Source organism: Xenopus laevis, chromosome 4L (assembly GCF_017654675.1).
Source record: "Xenopus laevis strain J_2021 chromosome 4L, Xenopus_laevis_v10.1, whole genome shotgun sequence".
NCBI classification, from domain to species: Eukaryota; Metazoa; Chordata; class Amphibia; order Anura; family Pipidae; genus Xenopus; species Xenopus laevis.
Window position 1 is genome coordinate 38,986,077 of NC_054377.1, and position 19,915 is coordinate 39,005,991.

Sequence of the window (19,915 nt, forward strand, 5' to 3'; positions counted from 1 at the left end):
GGACATAACTGTTCATTGAGTTTGCATTTTATCCTCAGTATGCAGCTCAGATTCAAAAGCAAACAGTTGACCCATGTGGCTCCCCCTCAAGTCACTGACTGCCTTTGGAAACCAAGAGAGCTGAAAAGCAAGAAGTAATGTTCTGGCTGTAATGTTAGACATACAGTCACTCCAGCCTTTATACATTACATTTTTTGGTAACTAACTATATTAGATACATTTTCTATTTTGCACAGGCTATTTACCCAGTTTTTATTTTTACACTGAACAATTCCTTTAAGGACATTATTTTTAGACATGTATGATAAAGTATGAAATGTGAGCATAAGAAAAACCCTTAAGGATAATGCCATGGAGGACTGATTCTCAGCCTTCAGTTAAACTTAGGCTGATAATCAGCCCCCTCCATTGGCATAAGCCTTCTCCTGTGACTGCACCTGGAACCATTGCATTGGCTCAGGGGCAGGTACATGGAGTGGATCAGTGGCGAAGCACACAAGTATGTGATTATTTTAGCATCAAAATCCGCTTCATGCTCCTGTGCCCAGCTGAATATAGTTGTTTTGGGTGCAGTCACAGGAGAAGACTGATGCCACTAGAGGGGCTAAAATTGTTAAATTGTTCATAAGCTTAGCAGCAATACAAAAATAATTGTGCTGTAGTCATAAAATATACAAAGATCAGCCATTATTAAGTTTTACAATCTGCTTTTATAATCAAAATGTACAAATATTCCAGTTACCTGTTATTCACAAAAAGAAAAGGAGCATAAAAGAAAACACACCAAGGTATTGTAAAACAAAATCTGTATTCTCTGAGAAAAGAAAATTACAAAACAAAAAAGCCCTAAACAAACAAGGGACAGCCATTCTATAATACAATACTTAATTCTCATTTTGTCAGCGGAATCAGAAACGTGTGCCTCTAGCAGGAAAAAGTTTTACAAAGGGCAGTAACCAAAAACAACAAAAAAATCCTAAAGGAATGAGGGGATATTTCCCAAACTGTCACAATTCTCTTGCCTTGCTCCATTTTGGACTAAGTTATACATAGTAGATGCTCAGGTGCAGCCTGCAGGAGTTATTTTCCCATCAGCTGAGCAATGGTTTCGGTTTAGATAACCAGTGGTGGGGGGCACCAGAAACACCTGTAAAACAGAACAGTTAAAAATAAGTTTGTTTTTTAACTAATAGCATCTTTTGTTGCTTACTTTACCTGTGCTTAAACTACCTCCTATACCACTGAACAGTTCTTCAGGTTTACTAAAGTTATATTTAAAAAAAGTGGGTCAGTGAATTTAGGCATTGCACCCCATGGGGCTGAGCACTTGGAGGGTCATGGGCCAAATAGGACACGCCATTTTTTTGATAAGGATACAAAAGTACATATGGTGTTTACAAAAACTTTTACATATCGTATTATGATGCAAGTTTAATGCATTTCTCATGAGCAAATTTATCCACAGGAATTTGAACTGCTGTGGCAAAATCTCACCTTGTTGGAGAAATGGACTTGTTTTCAACCAGCCTATCAGTGAAACTCAGTCACCTGAGAACAAGTGGCCTCTGGGGTACTATCGTTCATATGATGTCCTTGCTACTCCACACTGATCCTGGGACACCAGGAGGTCCACACTGATTTCCTACAGACCTTCAGCAAGTTCCACCATCATGCCAGCCTGTCTGTGTTCGTTAAGTGGGAACCCTCCAATTTACTTGTTCTGGTATGGGTTTATCCTCATCCAAGAGGCTGTCTTTCTGGTACCCAGTTTTTACCCACCAGCAGTAACATGATCATTGTGCTCCCAGGCCTTACAGCTGAAGGAAGTGATAAAATAACCAAACTGCAAAACAGGATGCCGGCACTGACAGAATAAAGTGCAGATTTAAATATCCACTGGAAAAACACAACCCAAATTATTTAAATCTGCACTTTATTCTGTGTAGGATCCATTGAGTGCAAGCCTCCTGCTTTTGAATAGTCTTGTTTTTAGTAAAATTAAACAGAGATTCTCAACTTTAGGTGCCATGGAGCTGCAACCAAACTGATGGCTTGAAAGAATATAAGAGCCAATCCAGTAGGCAAATTGTGCGCAGTGGGACATTATACTACTAGATGAAAACAGTTTTGGACTGTAGTGATTAGTTAAACCGTAACAAATAGTTTAAAGGAGACATTTTATACAATATTCATCTTCAGATATATAATTTATCCTTCCTCAAAACATGTAATGATGCAGGAAAAAATGTTTACCTCCTAAAAATATCATACTAGAGTTGCAGAGAGAACCTTTCAAATCAGAGTCTAAGCTGATATGAGTGGGAGTCTCTCCCCATAGATGCCCAAATGGATATAATCTATAGCCCATAATACACTGTTGCACACTCCCTTCGTGTGTGTGTGTGTGTGTGTGTGTGTGTGTGCGTGTGCGTGTGCGTGTGCGTGTGCGTGCGCGCACACGCACACATTAGCATGTACTGTTATCCAATTCGACAACAGCAGCTGTAGGTTTGTTTCCCTGCTTGAATCATATACTGATCTGATATGAGGCGCAGGGAATTGCAGAAATGTTGATATTGAACAGTTTATGATCAGGTGCAGGGAGTTGCAAGAGAAAATGCAGCTGTTCTAGCATTGAATAACATTTAATAATGCATTCAGGGAGTTAACTAGGGAAACCTAAAAAATGTTGATTGCTTTTTGTATACAACAGGATATGTCAAAGATTATGGTATTTTTAATAAATTACACTTCTAACTTATTGTACGTACCTGCTACACATTGGCACCAGAAAAGAATAAAATACTTATACTAGTAGATTATGGTTTCATTGGAGAGAAACGAGCAATGGAGGGAGGGGAAAATGAACATACAGAGAGGTAGAGGAGTGAGCAATGGAGGGGGAACAGGGCAGAGAGGGAAAGATATGAGCAGCGGAGGGGGGGGGAAATGAGCAGGTTACAGAGGGAGAGGAACATGCAGTAAAGGGGAGGAACAAATAGGGCAAAGTTGGAGAGGAAAGAGCAGGTCAGGCAAGTGGAGGGTACTAGCAGGGCAGGCTGATCTGATCCGCGTGAGGAATGCAGGGTGGAACAGAACAAGGAAGGACCAAGTATAGCATGAAAAAAGCTGCCCTCCCAGTCTCTCCTTAGCAGATGCAGCTCTGTTACATAGGCAGAAGGTGCCAGCGAGACCTAAGCCATATACTGGAGACTCCTAGACTGGAACCTTACAGAAAGGGCAGGTCAAGCACAGTTTCCAAACTAATACAGAGGTATTTGACCCAAAAGGTATTAAAATTATTCCTTCTTTTTTACATTATTTTATGTAAATTTTCTATTTTACATTATTTTAGATAGTTTACTGCAGTGTAAAAATATAGTGTATGTCCCCTTTAAAAGTAAAGCTGCAGATGGTAAAAAATGTAAACATTTCAAAAACCACAAAAACTGAAAATAATATATATATATATTATTGATCGTCTCATTGTAAAGTAGAACTCATTGTCAGGTAGAATTTTGCCCCACTTTAAGGCAATAAAGATCTCTTCAGATCAACAGAAATGATGGGTAGAATGTAGATCAAGAAAATGCAAAATAAAGTCAATGAACAGTATTGGAGAAACGGATTATGCCTGAGCAATGCCTGAGTTAATGCTAGCTGCAGGTGAAACTCTGTAGGGAATATTGAAATAATTTGCTTTAGGCAGCAATACACATTCTAACCAAACAGTCTCAGGGGAAAGTAAACTCACTTAGCAGTCTGGCTCCCTCCACAGCTCACCACTTACTAGTACCCACATCAAAAAAAAGAGCAAATGGGAAGATGGGGAAGCCCCCAAGCTGCCATCAGGAGTTTTTACAGGTAATGAAAATAGGGATAACATAGATTAAATAAGCAATTCAGAGTGCTACATAATCATACTTTTGAAGGTGTTTTTCAATACACTCAGAAAGAGTCTGGTGCACAAAGCAAATACAATAAAAAAACTAGAGAAATCTTAACTTTCAACTTCTTGTATGCTATGTTTTAAAATATATATATATATGTCCAGATAGTACCTGCACTCTTTCCTTTGCTTTTCTCCGTGGGTGCTAAGGTCAAAGTAATGTATATCCTTCAAAATGGACCAGCACACCAAATTTTCAAATTTCCTTTATTGCCATAACACTCGTACATCCAACGTTTCGGCCCGCATTGGGGCCTGTGTTATGGCAATAAAGGAAATTTGAACACTTGAAAACTTGGTGTGCTGGTCCATTTTGAAGGATATATATATATATAGATATAGATATAGATATATAGATATATATATATATATATAGATATATAGATATATATATTCACACTCTGTGTTCCCACATATATGTCACTAAAACAGCAGAAATATACTCACCAGGAGTTGGAAGGAGACCAGGCTTTTCACCAAGCAGAGGGCGTTTTGGAGGAGGGTGTGGAGAAAATCCAAGGAGACCTGGCCTTTTAGCAGCCACAGCCAAGAGTGGTGGTGGTTTACCTTTTGGACCGGATAATCCTGTACAAAAAAATTGGATGTAAGTACATAATATCCCAGTGTCCATTCCATTTAGGGTGGTGGCAAACGGGGAGATTGGTTACCCAGCGTCAAATCTCCTCTACTGCGGGCAACTAATCTCCCCGCACTGCCTTCTTGCAGGCAGGAATATGAATCGCCGACGGGATCACTTTAGATTTCCAAAGTTGCCTCCTGAATCGCCCACAGTAGAGGAGATTTGTTGCTGGGCGACTTATCTCCCCATCTGCCGCCACAATATAATATTAGTACACATCTTACAAAGTTTTCAAAGGAGGGAAGAACTTAGTGAGGCACAATCAGCAATGGACCAACACAATCAGCCATTTTTAACTCCAGTAGGCACCTTTATGTAATTAAACAGATTTATCACATTTTTGCACTTCACTTAAAATAGCTGCTGAGCCAAGAGGTGCCAACCCTTTTTTTTCTTTTACAATAATATCATATCAGGCATACTGCAGTGCAAATAAACTGTAAAAACGTGCTCAAGCTTCTGGTTTTGCATGATGCCTATTTTCAGGTGTAAAAAGTCACTTAGCACAGGGAACTTTTACTCTCAGGAAAGGCATCTTAACAGATTTAGATGTGCCTACAAACATCTCAATATTATATACCTCAAAATTATTTGTAAAGGAAAAGCAAAGAAACACCGGGGTAAATAAAACAGGTGAGAAGAACAATAGTCCATACTACTCCAAATTCAGCAATTTATAGCCCCTTTAATAAAATAAAACAGTAATTAAAGGGATACTGTCATGGGACAAAAATTTTTTTTCAAAATGAATCAGTTAATAGTGCTGCTCCAGCAGAATTCTGCACTGAAATCCATTTCTCAAAAGAGCAAACAGATTTTTTTACATTCAATTTTGAAATCTGACATGGGGCTAGACATATTGTCAATTTCCCAGCTGCCCCAAGTCATGTGACTTGTGCTCTGATAAACTTCAATCACTCTTTACTACTGTACTGCAAGTTGGAGTGATATCACCCCCTCCCTTTTTCCCCCCAGCAGCCAAACAAAAGAACAATGGGAAGGTAACCAGATAACAGCTCCCTAACACAAGATAACAGCTGCCTGGTAGATCTAAGAACAACACTCAATAGTAAAAAACCCATGTCCCACTGAGACACATTCAGTTACATTGAGAAGAAAAAACAGCAGCCTGCCAGAAAGCATTTCTCTCCTAAAGTGCAGGCACAAGTCACATGACCAGGGGCAGCTGGGAAATTGACAAAATGTCTAGCCCCATGTCAGATTTCAAAATTGAATATAAAAAAAATCTGTTTGCTATTTTGAGAAATGGATTTCAGTGCAGAAGTCTGCAGGAGCAGCACTATTAACTGATGTGTTTTGAAAAAAACATGTTTTCCGATGACAGGATCCCTTTAAGGACTCATGTGTCCTGGCCTGTACCCTATGTGAAAGCTTCTGACTGAACTAGCATCTATGATCACGATGAGACAATACTGGCCTGGTGTTGGGAGAAGACCAGGTGTAGGACGTTCACGAAGAGATGGCTTGCCAAGACTCAACAGGGGAGTCCTTCCTGGAGTAGGAAGGAGAGGAGGTGGCTTGGCCAAGATATCCTTTGCAGAGCTGCTGTTAGATAGAATACTGGCTTTATACATGGCATTGACGTCTTCTTCTGTGGGGTCAGCCTGCTCAAACCCTATGTGGACAGTGTAGAATGTTTCACAAATGTATACCATCATTTATAGGTTTTTTAGGCCGAGTCTGCAAATACAGACACAAACTATATATACATGATACGAATATTTGCCTTCTCCCCACATGTTGGGAGATATTAAGTTTCTACCCAATCAAGGCTGTATTCCATAAAATCTATATAATCAAAGTTCAAAATCTATATAATCAAAGTTCAAAAGCAGAATTATACTATACAATTGCCAAATCTTTCTAAAGAAAGAAAAACATATATTTAACCAAATCTTACTGCCCACAGAGAAATTTGTGATAAGAGGGATACACACTACAGAGCTCTCCTCACCTGGAGTTGGAAGGAGTCCAGCTGAAGGTCTTTCCCCAAGCAGGGAAGTTTTAGCTGGTGTTTTGAAAGTGTTTCTGGCTGGGGTGGGAAGAAGAGGTGGAGGCTTGTCCAACAGGTGTGTGGAGGTGGCAGCATGCTTCTCATAGAGGGGTTTTGCTTCATTGCTGGTGTCTGCTTCCTCAAAGCCTGAGGTTTGTTATTAACATGTTAAGACGCAAATGAAAACATCAAATAATAAAGGACTATCAACTAATGAGTAGAGCACATTGCACAAATTACTAACACAGGGTCATCTGTTGGCATACAACATGACTTTGACAAATAAAGATTTGTTGGAACCATGTACCATAGCTGATGTAATCTAGAGCTCATATATTAAACCTAAAACAGAAACATGTTTGTAGCCCTGGCCAAGTCTTTAATAATTAAGTTCAGTCTTTGTTTATAGATTGATTTTGGTACATTTTGAAATTTGACTCACCATGTCACTAATATAATACCGTTCTGCGTAGCAATAACAAAGGTTGAAACCATCTAATAGCAAGTACAGGCAGGTCTCCGCCCAAAAACAGAAGAAGCACCAATTTAAAACTAGTACTAGCAGACAGCCATTTTGACCACCATTAGCGTTTCTTGCACAACAGCAAGCCCTAACAATAGATGGGAGCCAGCAAGAGCAGTTATTCTGTAATTTGACAACTGTTCTAAATCCAGACTGAACAAAGTTCTGCAAACAGCTGGTAGAGCAGGGATTGATATTAATATGAAGGGCAAGAAAGAGACTGCAGCTTATAAAGCACAATTCATGAGAGAATTGTGGGTTATAACGACAATGGCTTGCCGAATATGCTTGAGGAATACTATACATTGATTGGTCTTGAAAACTGTACGTTTCCCAATGACAGTATTCCTTAAAAGAAATAACAGTAACTATGGGACTCGCAGTTTACCCAATTACCTTGTCTCACTCGCAGTTTACCCAATTACCTTGTCTCACAACTACAGATGTAACTATCCATACTGGTTAAAGGGGTTGTTCACCTTTAAATTAACTTTAGGTATGATTACAAATGCATTATTCTGAGATAATTTTCAGTTGGTTTTTAATTTTTGTGGAATGAGTTTATTCATTTTTTTTTTCAGCAGCTCTCCAGTATGCGATTTCTGCAATCGGGTTGCTAGGGTCCAAATTACCCTAGCAACCATGCATTGATCTGAATAAAATACTGGCATATGAATAGGAAAGGACCCAACTAGAAAGATAAGTAATAAAAAGTAGCAATAACATTAAATTTGTAGCCAGAGCATTGGGGTTTTTTTGGGGGCTTTTTTTTTTACATAGGATCAGCTCTTGAAAGCTGGAAAGAGTCAGAAGAAGGCAAATAAGTAAAAACTATAAAAAAGAAAAAATGTCAGTGAAAGTTGCTTAGAATTCTATAATATACTAAAAGTAAACATAAAGGTGAACGACCACTGTAGGATGCTGTGGCTTAAAGCAAGTTTGCAAACCCAGTCAAAATGCATAGTTACCAAAACTGAAAAGAACGGTCATATCTTGAGCTGACTTATATGAAAGTTAACTAGACTTGGGTGATTGTAAATATGTTTTTTTATTGAGGCTTTATAGCTGCTTCCCAACATTCTGAAAATGCTCAAATTGCACGAAATTGCATTGGTATATTTTGACACCATTGCGCATTTTGAGTATTTTATCTGCAGCTATTATCAGCATCCACTATTGGTGGAGATCTTCTTATGTTTTGTTACCACAACAAAATAAGGAAGATGAAATGACAAATGTTTTACTAGTCTTACACATGATTTAATCTGTGCACTGATAATATGATTAACCACGTTCTCCTACCATTATCATTATTGGTAGCATGAAGATAATTTAAATGATTTCCATTTTTCTGTTCACTTTATTTAGCTGAATAAAAATTAGTCTTTTAAAAAACAATTATTATGCCATACACTGCCACAGTTCTCTGCCAGAGAGAATGCTAATACTGTAATGACCCACTACAATCCCATATGTGCAGTATTTAACATAAGGAATTAAACGGTCACTGTGAACATTAGGTGGATTTTGCCCAGAAAATGCACAGGCACAAGTGCTTTCTGGCTGAAATCTACCATGTGTGCATAGTGACATGCAAATACAAGTCATGTAAGTTATTGCACACACAAATCTGCACTGGACCATAGAAACGGTTTCCCAGCCTAAGAAGCAATCTCTACCAAAGTGATGTATGTATATGTATATATATATATATATATATATATATATATATATATATATATATATATATATATATATATATATATATATATATAAAAATAGAGGTTTTATTGTAGTTTTACAGTCTACCCCACATCAAGGCGTTTCGGTTCTCTCTGAACCGTCAGGATCTGATGACGGCTCGCGTTTAGGAGCCGAAACGTTGAATAAATCCACTTTTTTCTTCACAAGACCTATAAGTTCTGACTTTTTTGTTGGGTGTGTGTGTGTGTGTGTATCAGAATTAGAAAAGCGTCACAAATAGACAGTAATTGAAAAGAAAACCTATTTCTAGTAGTGAACTATCTGAAAACAACTGAAAAGTGTTGGAAGGTGAACAACCCCTTCAACAAAATGTATGTTATCTTGCTTGTTACCTTAGAGAGATCTACTTCAAAACATTTTCCAGGAAATATTGCTGGCTTCGATATCATTTCTCATGTTTGGTATACTAATAAAGTATTGGTTGAGGAGAGACGTCCTCAATTGTATGCAAAACCGAAGGAATTCTGGGAAGAGAAGCCCAGGATACTATATTACGGTTGCTATAGTAAGGCTAATAAATATTAAGGGCTAGTCCACACGGGGAGATAGGCACGCGTTTGCGGTCGCGGCGACAAAGCGCCGCGCCAGTCGCCGCGACCAGCGCAGGCGACAGTTTTGTATGGGCGCCTATGTAAAAACGCCTGTGCTAACCACACGAGGCGATGCGCTTTTCAACAGTCGCCTGAAAATGCCTCGCCAGGCTTTTTCAGGCGACTGTTGAAAAGCGCATCGCCTCGTGTGGTTAGCACAGGCGTTTTTACATAGGCGCCCATACAAAACTGTCGCCTGCGCCGGTCGCGGCGACTGGCGCGGCGCTTTGTCGCCGCGACCGCAAACGCGTGCCTATCTCCCCATGTGGAATAGCCCTAAAACACTACACAGAAAAAATGTTTTCTGTGTGCCAGAAAAGCTTGGAAAAGTTAATGTTTAAAGGACATATTGTGTAAAAAAACAAGAATGTGCCAGTGCATTATACTCCTGTAAACATAAAAGGTAAAGTGCTTAAAAAGCAGTGTTTCAGGTTGATTTATTGAAAATTTCTAAAAAAAAAAAACCATCTGTTGCCTAACCCATCTGTTCCACTTCCAGCTGCCTCCTTTCCTAGCCTGTGCAAGGGAGCCTGCAGCACTCAGCACACTGCACTGTAGGATAAGAACCAATTAGCAGCTAGGCTGACCTGATAAGGAACTGAAGAGTCTTTGCAAGTGTAAAGCTGGCCATATACGCAAAGATCAGATCGTATGAATCCTCAGTTCGTACGATTTTTGGACTGTGTGTAGAGAGTGCTGACATTTTTCGTCCCACGGAGATCGGTCGTTTGGACAATTGGCCAGGTTAAAAGATTTCTGTCGGCTGCCGATAATATCTCTGCATGTATTGCCGATCTAACGTTTTTCAGCGGGAGACTGTCACCAGCTTTGTCTGTTGTTAGGGGCAGAACATCTGCTGATCTGTTCTTTTACTACTTTATTTAAACTGAAGGTTCATGGCAGGTTGAGAGATGGATCTTTGCGTCTATGGTCAGCTTAAGACTAGCCGGAGTGCTGTCCACTGCAATGCACGAACACGCACACATTATACACATACATACATACATATATACCTGGGTGCTAAAGAATGCAAATGAAAAAGTTAAAGCATAGCACTTAAAGTGAACAAAAATGTGCTTGGATTAAACTGTTTTCACCTATGTTTTCACTTTTTAATGAGAAGTACCATGCTTTGTCTACTTTTACACACACACACACCTTCAAATTATGATAGTATTTGGGCCTTAAAGGTAACAACAAACAAAAAAAATGTGTTAGGTGTCCTGGAACTTATAGTTTCACTACAACTGTAGCTATTGGAGGAAATAGTAGCAAAAGTGTTAACATAGTGATGGAGACGGATTTGAACAACATTAAAATTGTGGCAGAAATATAAGGTATGCCGTGGTAAAATACTATGGAGAGAATGGGTACTGGGGGTTGGTGGATCTGTATGTCTTTAGTGATGGCAAAAGTATACCTTCTACTTTAGTTATCCTGGTTGTCACGTAGTCACTGATTGCTTGCAGCTCTTCAGAATATAAATATTTGCCATCGCTTAAAAGGAAGAGAAGATGTCTAATGTCCAGTGGGACAGAGTAAGATTCATAGAGCGCCCGCTCCAGGTAGTCATCCGCCAGATCAGCTGCTTTGTGTGAAATTTCATTACGCTCCTGCTGTTCACGCTCGCCAAAAATTTTCCCGAAAGCCTTAACTACCAAAGCCAGGGCATCTTCCATGGGCATATTACGATGTACTACAGAGGAGAAATAGAACTTGCTATGTCAGTTTGGAGCTCATATCTAAGAAAAGCATTTTTAGAATGAAAAGGGGCTTAGAAGAAATGGGGTATGAAGTAGCTGTATATGGAGTGTTTAAGACTGGGAAATTTATAGCTTTCTAATGTAGACCATTTTTTCCATTGAGTAAAAAAAAGTGTGTGTATGTATAAGTTTAATCTTTATTGCAGTGTGTTTGTAAATTTAAGATGGAGACATGCACAGTACAGTCAATATAGAAATATCACTATATTGCCCATGAACCAAACAAAGGGAGGATTAGGGGATACTGGGGGGGGGGGGGACTAAACATGGTTATGTGGAGGTTAACTAAATAAAAGCCCCAGGGTCAAGAAGGTTTTTGGGTTGTTTTTTTTTGCTAGCTAGAGCAGGTAGTTCGCGATTTTAGTCACTCGGCTGCCCAACAAAATGACATTGCCCTTCAATGCATTCTGCCTTTTATTAAAAGTTCATGGTCAGAAATGTATTATTCCTACCAGAGATCAGAGATGCATGCTAGTTGTAATTCGTCTGCAGCTTAAGTGATAAAGGCTACATCTTGCCTGCTAGCTCTTTTAACCAATATATATTTAAAAAAAAAAAAAAAAGTGGTTCAACATTTTGGAACAGAAAGCAAATAAAAATATGCGTGTATTTTGATAACATATGCTTTGTTTATAAATACGAATCTCCATTAAAAAGCTACATTTGAGACAAGGCAGTAATAATAATAAGAAATTTCGGAGGCAACTATTCATGTGGGTTGGAACATATTGGTGGTGATTAAGAATAGGCAAAAAGAGTGGTTGGGTGTTGTACAGTATGTTTAAAAGCGGTGTGTCTCCTTTGAAAAAAACGTCTTGTTTTGTATTTTTAAACCATGCACAGTAACAAGATGTTCAGACACAGGTATTGTTATTAACTAATCGCAATTACTTGAGCAATAGCATTTGAAAAGTAATATGGTTAGAAAATTGGGAATGGTGTTTACAAATTGTGAGAATGTTATAAGGGGACATGTTTTTCCTTGTGTGAGCAGAAAGAAACTTACTACTACATTGCGAACAAGCTGTCTATTGTACTTTATTCTGTCATGTCAATAGTATGTACCTTAATAGGATTTAACCTTATGAGTGCCAACTAAAGCTGCAATATACTTGGAATAGCAGACTAGTATTAACCAGTCTTAAAACATTTAGATGTTTTCCAATGTAAAAGCGAACTTGCTTTAAAAGTAACATAATGCCCTGCCAAAGTGCGAAAGGCCAGAGTGGTTTGTAAATGTGTATACATTTTTCTCCCTTCATGAAGTTTCTGTTTATGACTACACTTACTTTTGATTGAATCGTGAAGAATGATTGCGGTGCAAGAGGACAAAGCTACATTTGTCTGTTCAACTAGAATGCAAAACGGGGACCCGTCATTTTTAACTTCTTGTAGGGCACGTGTAAGACCAGATTCTGATGTCAAGTAAATCATCTCCACCACAAGGCCATGATCCTGTAATCGATGGCCTATGGCAGTGGCGTACTCCCTTTAAAGAAAGAAAATGATGGTTATTTGCAAAAGACAGAAGGTATATTTGCAGCAGAGAGACCATGACGTTTAGGTTTAGCTTTTTTTTTTTTTTTTTTTGCTTTTTTTAACCTCAAGGGGCAGTTAATTTTATGGCTGTATAAAAAACAAACAGCAGTTTCAACAAACACTTTACATGTGACTTTATAACCTTAAAGGGATCCTGTCATCGGAAAACATGTTTTTTCAAAATGCACCAGTTAACAGTGCTACTCCAGCAGACTTCTGTACTGAAATCCATTTCTCAAAAGAACAAACAGATTTTTTTATATTCAATTTTAAAATCTGACATGGGGCTAGACATTTTGTCAATTTCCCAGCTTCCCCATGTCATGTGACTTGTGCCTGCACTTTAGGAGAGAAATGCTTTTTGGCAGGCTGCTGTTTTGTCTTCTCAATGTAACTGAAGGTGTCTCAGTGGGACATTGGTTTTTACTATCGAGTGTTGTTCTTAGATCTACCAGGCAGCTGTTATCTTGTGTTAGGGAGCTGTTATCTAGTTACCTTCCCATTGTTCTTTTGTTTGGCTGCTGGAGGGAAAGGGGGGGGGGTAATATCACTCCAACTTGCAGTACAGCAGTAAAGAGTGATTGAAGTTTATCAGAGCACAAGTCACATGACTTGGGGCAGCTGGGAAATTGACAATATGTCTAGCCCCATGTCAGCTTTCAAAATTGAATATAAAAAATCTGTTTGCTCTTTTGAGAAATGGATTTCAACTCAACTGATTCATTTTGAAAAAAATGTTTTTCCCATGACAGTATCCCTTTAAAGGTGCAAAGCTAATTAAAAAAAGGATCAAGTACAAAACAATGCTTAAAATTAATACTGCAGGTCAAGATATAATTTTATTATTTTACATACAGCATAACAACCCTAATTTGGGTTTAATGTGTGGTTATAAGCATGAAATAAAAGATGTAAAGTCATATTCTCAAACAACGTTTGTGTGACGTGCTTTCCACTAATGTAGTTTAAAACATTTTCAATATTAAACGTTACACGTTCAGGCGCTTTTAAAACGAATCCAGTTTTAAGAGAGGGTAAAATTATTATGCATATGCAAAAGATGTGAAGGAATGTCAACAATAAAAAAAATCTACACTACAGAGGCATTAAACAGTTCAGAGCTGCAAGGGAAGGACTCAAACAATTCTAAATCTGAGCACAGTTACATAAGAGCTTGATTGCTTTCCACCTATGTTGAAAAAATGTGCATCCTATGACTGAGGCCATACTGAAAGATGTTTCATTAACAGCCTAAGAGAGGGTACTAAAGTATTGATGTACATGGTTGTGAAACATTTTGGTATTTTTAGCAGTAAATTGTATTTCTGCAGTAGTCATTATTTTTAAGAGGTGTATTTTAGTAGTAGTGTCTACTATTTTAGTGAAGGAACTGGAGAAATGTAAAGCGGTTTGTGTGTGTTTGGTTGATAAAAACAATTATATAACATTTTTATAGCCTTAAAACAAATTAACCAACATAAAAAGTCAATAGACAATACACAAATAAATCAATATTTAGGAAGTCCAATAAATCAGTCTGAAGACTTCAATCAAAACTGTATATGGCATACAGCAGCATTGTCCAATCAAACAATTTGAATAAGAAGCTGTAAAATCAATTGTCAACGACGAACTCTGAAATGCAGAACCATGGTCTATATGTCACATGACCTGTTGTGTACTTCGTAGTAAATTATGGAATTTTCTACAGAATACTCACCTTTTTGTTTGAAGTCTAACTCCCCTATAGCTCCACTGCCAAGTTAGGTCTAGAATGCCTTTCTGTATAAGTTTTAAAAATATACTGCCAGTCAGAAAAACAGAACTCAACCAAAGCTTAATTTGATCAATTCCCATTAATAAAGTTAAGATGATTGAATAAAAATGTATTGGTGGGGGGTAATTTTTAATAGTGACATTCTACTATTTTTGCAATCCCCAAAAACAATTTGCATATTCTGGCGATGGCGCCAGTGAACTCCACTGGGCTGACTCTGCATGTGCGGTCAGTAATCCTAGGGTTTTGGGTTTTTGGAGAACTGGGCTGATTTCTCAATCGGCTACAGGCTCTTTGCTAGGTATGGGCTGCACCTCAATGATGATTTGTTTGTTTGTTAGGCATGATTTAAAAGATAATATAAAGAAGGAGGTGATGTTAGAAAATGAGGGGGTGGAAGTCTTATGGATGGAGCTCTTTGTAAGGAGTACAGTAAAGACTACAGCAAATTAATTGTAGGAGTATGCTTTAGACCCCCTGATGTAAGTGAGGAGGATGAGGGCAAGCTCCTGATGCAAATAGAAATGGCTGCTAGTTTGGGGAAAGTAATGATAATGGGGGATTTTAGTTACCCAAATGACTGGAGCAACAGTACTGCCAGGACAGTTAATGGGAACAAGTTTATAAACTTTTTGCATGCCAATTTTATGGCACAAGTTGTTGAGGAGTCAAAAAACAAATATACACGGGGATAACAAAAACCATCAATTTCAGAAAAGCTAATTTTAGTGCCTTCAGGGCTGCCCTTCAGAGCATAGATTGGGGCATTATTTTTACATCTAAAAACACAGAACAGAAATGGTTGCCATTTAAAATAATATTAAATTGTTAATGTTCTCAATTTATTCACTTAAGTAGTAAAAGTAAAAGCACTAAGAATCACCTTATGTGGTTTAATACAGAAGTTAATAGGAAAGAAGAGAAAGGCATTTAAAAACTACAAGTCTGTTGGTACAAAAGCTGCATTTAATGAATATAAGCACTATAATAAATGTTATAAAACTGCAATCGGGAAGGCAAAGTTAGGAAATGAGGAGCATATTTCGGGTAAGGCGAAGACTAACGTTTTTTAAGTATATTAATAGTAAAGATGTGGGTTGAGAGTGTTGCTCTTTTAAATAATGGTACCAGTATGATGGTGACAGATACAGAAAAAGCAAATGTGCTAAATCAATTATTTTCTTCCGTGAGGAGTCTGAGTTCACAGGCTCATTTCATAGCTGCACTGTTGGTTCAGCTCAATCTAGTCAGTGGCTGGCTCAGAATATGATTCATAAAGCTTTAATAAAACCTAATGTAAACAAGGCACCAGGGCCAGATGGCATACACCCCTGGGTTCTAAGAGAGCTTAGTTCAGTTTTAGACTGGCCCCTCTTTCTGATTTTCTCTCTGATTCGCTTTCATCTGGTGTGGTTCCTATGGATTGGAGAAAAGCTGATGTTATTCCAATATTTAAAAAGGTATTATCTCAGCCTATTTTGACATCTGTGGTGGGCAAATTATTTGAAGGCTTGTTAAGGGATCAAATTAAAAATGTTGTCCTAGTGAATGGCATTATTAACAGCAATCAGCAAATCAGACAGTGGGAGGGCAGTAGATGTGATCTATTTGGATTTTGCCAAAGCATTTGATACCGTACTCCACAAACGACTGCTTTCTAAACTAAGGTCTGTTGGGCTTAATGAAGTCGTTTGCACATGGATAGGAAACTGGCTACAGTATCGGGTACAGAGGGTGGTTATTAATGGTACAGTCTCTACTTGGAGTAAGGTTCTTAGTGGGGTCCCTCGGGGCTCGGTATTGGGTCCACTTTTATTTAACTTGTTCATTAATGACTTAGAGTTATTGTAAGTAATGTATCAGTGTTTGCAGATGCCACAAAACTATCCAGCCCAATTAATTCCATCCAGGATGTGGCATCCTTGCAACAGGATCTTGACAAACTGGCAATCTGGGCAGCTAAAATGAGATTCAATTTTGATAAATGTAAAGTCATGCACCTGGGATGTAAAAATATCCAAGCCACTTATACTCTTAAGGGGACTGCACTGGGCAAATCCATAATGGAAAATGACCTTGGATTCCTTGTAGATAATAAACTTGGCTGTAGCAGGCAATGCCAGTCAGCAGCATCAAGGGCAAATAAGGTCTTCAGCTGTATTAAAAGGGGCATTGATTCACGTGAGGAGGGGGTGATTCTTCCACTGTATAGAGCACTGGTAAGGCCCCATCTAGAATATGCAGTACAGTTTTGGTCTCCAGTGCTCAAACAGAACATTATTGAATTAGAGAGGGCACAGAGAAGAGCAACTAAGCTGGTAAGACTATAGCTATAAGGAAAGACTGGCCAAGTTGGAGTTCTTCACGCTGGAGAAGAGGCACTTAAGGAGGGATATTAGAACTATGTATAACTATATAAAGGGATCATATAATAATCTCTCTAATGCTTATTTACCAGTAGCACTTTCCATCTGACACAAGGTCACCCATTCAAAGAAAGGAGATTTCGGAAGGGTTTTTTTTTTTTTTTTTTTACAGTGACAGCTGTGGAATTCTCTCCCGGAATCAGTCGTACAGGCTGATACGTTCGATAGCTTTAAGAAGGGGTTGGATTGTTTATTTTAGTAATACAGGGTTATGGAAGATGAGTTATGGAAGATAGCTCATGGTACACGTTGATCCAGGGACTAGTCCGATTGCCATTTTGGAGTCAGGAAAGAATTTTTTCCCTCTGAGGCAATTGGACAGGCTTCAAATAGGTTTTTTTTTTTTGCCTTTCTCTGGATCAACTAGAAGTTAGAGTTAAAAGGTTGGCATATATGAAACCACAGTGTTTCAGAGCATACAAATGTGTATATATACACTCTAAGAGGGGCAGATTTATCAAGGGTCCAATAGTAAATTCGAATGCTCGAGTTTTGAATTTTTGATTTTCACATTTTACATTAAATGAGAAGGATCTAGGGGTCTTTGTAGATAACACGTTGTCTAATTCTGGGCAGTGTCATTCTGTGGCTACTAAAGCAAATAAAGTTCTGTCTTGCATAAAAAAGGGCATTAACTCAAGGGATGAAAACATAATTATGCCAGGTCCCTGGTAAGGCCTCATCTGGAGTATGCAGTTCAGTTTTGGACTCCAGTCCTTAAGAGGGATATAAATGAGCTGGAGAGAGTGCAGAGACGTGCAACGAAATTGGTTAGAGGGACGGAAGACTTAAATTATGAGGGTAGACTGTCAAGGTTGGGGTTGTTTTCTCTGGAAAAAAGGCGCTTGCGAGGGGACATGATTACACTTTACAAGTACATTAGAGGACATTAGAGACAAATGGCAGGGGACCTTTTTACCCATAAAGAGGATCACCGTACCAGAGGCCACCCCTTTACACTAGAAGAAAAGAACTTTCATTTGAAGCAACGTAGGGGGTTCTGCACAGTCAGGACAGTGAGGTTGTGGAATGCACTGCCGGCTGATGTTGTGATGGCTGATTCAGTTAATGCCTTTAAGAATGGCTTGGATGATTTTTTGGACAGACATAATATCAAAGACTATTGTGATACTAAGCTCTATAGTTAGTATAGGTATGGGTAGATAGAATTTGATTAAAAGTAGGGAGGGGTGTATGGATTTATGGGTAGATAGAATTTGATTAAAAGTAGGGAGGGGTGTATGGATGCTGGGTTTTCATTTGGAGGGGTTGAACTTGAGGGACTTTGTCTTTTTTCAACCCAATTTAACTATGTAACATTTGAATTTTAATCCCCTATTCAAATGTAAATTTTAATGTGAGATTTATGAAACCTTGACCACGGAAACAGTCCTAATTCAAATATTCACCAATTGGAAAAACTTGATTCATACAAATCGAATACAATTTGAATTTTCGGGTCAGAACCATTTGAATGAATATTAGACATTCAAATTTTTTCGAATTTCAAATTGAATTAAAAAAGTATTCTGGTATCCTTTGAAACCTCTGAATAGGAGAGAATATATGCAAGCAGTACAGCAACTAATATAACTAAGAGACATAGATAATGCCCATAGATTCCTAATTATGCAAAATAAAGTTTTGAAGGTTATGTTTTAAATAGGGATGTACTGAATCCACTATTTTGGATTCGGCCGAACCCCTGAATCCTTTGCGAAAGATTCGTCCGAATACCGAACCAAATCCTAATTTGCATATGCAAATTAGGGGTGGGAACAGGAAAACATTTTTTACTTCCTTGTTTTGTGCAAAAATTCACGCGATTTCCCTCCCTGTCCTTAATTTGGATATGCAAATTAGTATTTGATTCGGCCAGGCAGAAGGATTCAGCCAAATCCTGCTGAAAAAGGACAAATCCAGAACCGAATCCTGGATTCGGTGCATCCCTAGTTTTAAATGTACTACTTCAAGAATAGATTCAAACAACTGATGCTGGTTAATAGCCATCTGATAATTAGAGCCGAGAGCAAATGTATCATTGTACAAGGCTGAAAAAATCCTGCCTAATTGTTGGTTTACTTGTTGATTGAAAGGATGATTAAAAAACTCCAACTGGGTGGGAGAGCAGCAAAGATGTTGGCAAATTCAGCCCACCACTTGCCTTAGGGTAAAACTGGTCAGCAGTAAACCTGCAGTTCCCAGGCTGAACCACACATTACTAGCACTCAACAACAGTCTTATAAAAAAAAAAACAACATGGAAAGATCAAATTAAGGCAAGCCCACAAAACTGTGGTACACTAGGATTAGAAACACTGTATCAGACTTCCTGCCTGCAGCTTAAACCTCCTTGCCCAGGGCATGAGCTTGCTCAGTTTGCTCCCCCCCCCCACTCCCTTCTCTGCTGTAATCTGAGCCCAGAGCTATGAGTGATCAGGGAGATACTCAGGCAGGAAGTAATGTCAAACCAAGATAATACTGCAGCTGATATCCTAAAAAAACAAAGAGCTTCTGGAGCTTTTTACTCGGGTAAGGTTAAACATTCTACAGAAAAAATATAGCATTCTAATTTGAAATATTGCAGTTATTCTATTGGCAATAAACTACCTCCATAGCTTTCCTTCTCCTTTAAACATTTAAAACACCTGTTTTATTAACATTTAGATCCTGAAATAAAACCATGTTTAATATATATATATATACACACACACACACACTTTATTTTGAAGATATATCTATTTTGAATATAAAAGGGAAAAAGAGTCGAAAATCCATTACCACCATTTTTGTTGGTATCCAAACAGAAAGGTAAACTGCTCATTTAAACATCCAACATTGTGTAATGGCAGTATAATATGGATGGACCAATAATAGATAAGAGTAAAAAAAATTATATTGAAGAATAGACTAGCTTGGATTTAGATTTTT

General features: G+C 38.3%; 1 protein-coding gene across 4 annotated transcripts in view; it reads right to left on the bottom strand.

Annotated features, from left to right (window-relative positions):
* Positions 1-789: 789 nt before the first annotated feature.
* XB5885308.L (provisional ortholog of nuclear receptor coactivator 5 L homeolog) overlaps positions 790-19,915 on the bottom strand; it is a 56,031-nt gene continuing 36,905 nt past the window's right edge. For all 4 annotated transcript variants that reach the window (XM_018257777.2, XM_018257775.2, XM_018257774.2 and 1 more), the window contains 6 exons: positions 12,533-12,732; positions 10,901-11,176; positions 6,565-6,750; positions 6,028-6,225; positions 4,397-4,534; positions 790-1,147 (listed from right to left, as the gene is read on the bottom strand). In XM_018257777.2, coding sequence (XP_018113266.1) covers positions 1,092-1,147; positions 4,397-4,534; positions 6,028-6,225; positions 6,565-6,750; positions 10,901-11,176; positions 12,533-12,732 — 1,054 coding nt within the window. In that variant the 3' untranslated portion in view covers positions 790-1,091. The remainder of the gene's footprint in view (positions 1,148-4,396; positions 4,535-6,027; positions 6,226-6,564; positions 6,751-10,900; positions 11,177-12,532; positions 12,733-19,915) is intronic.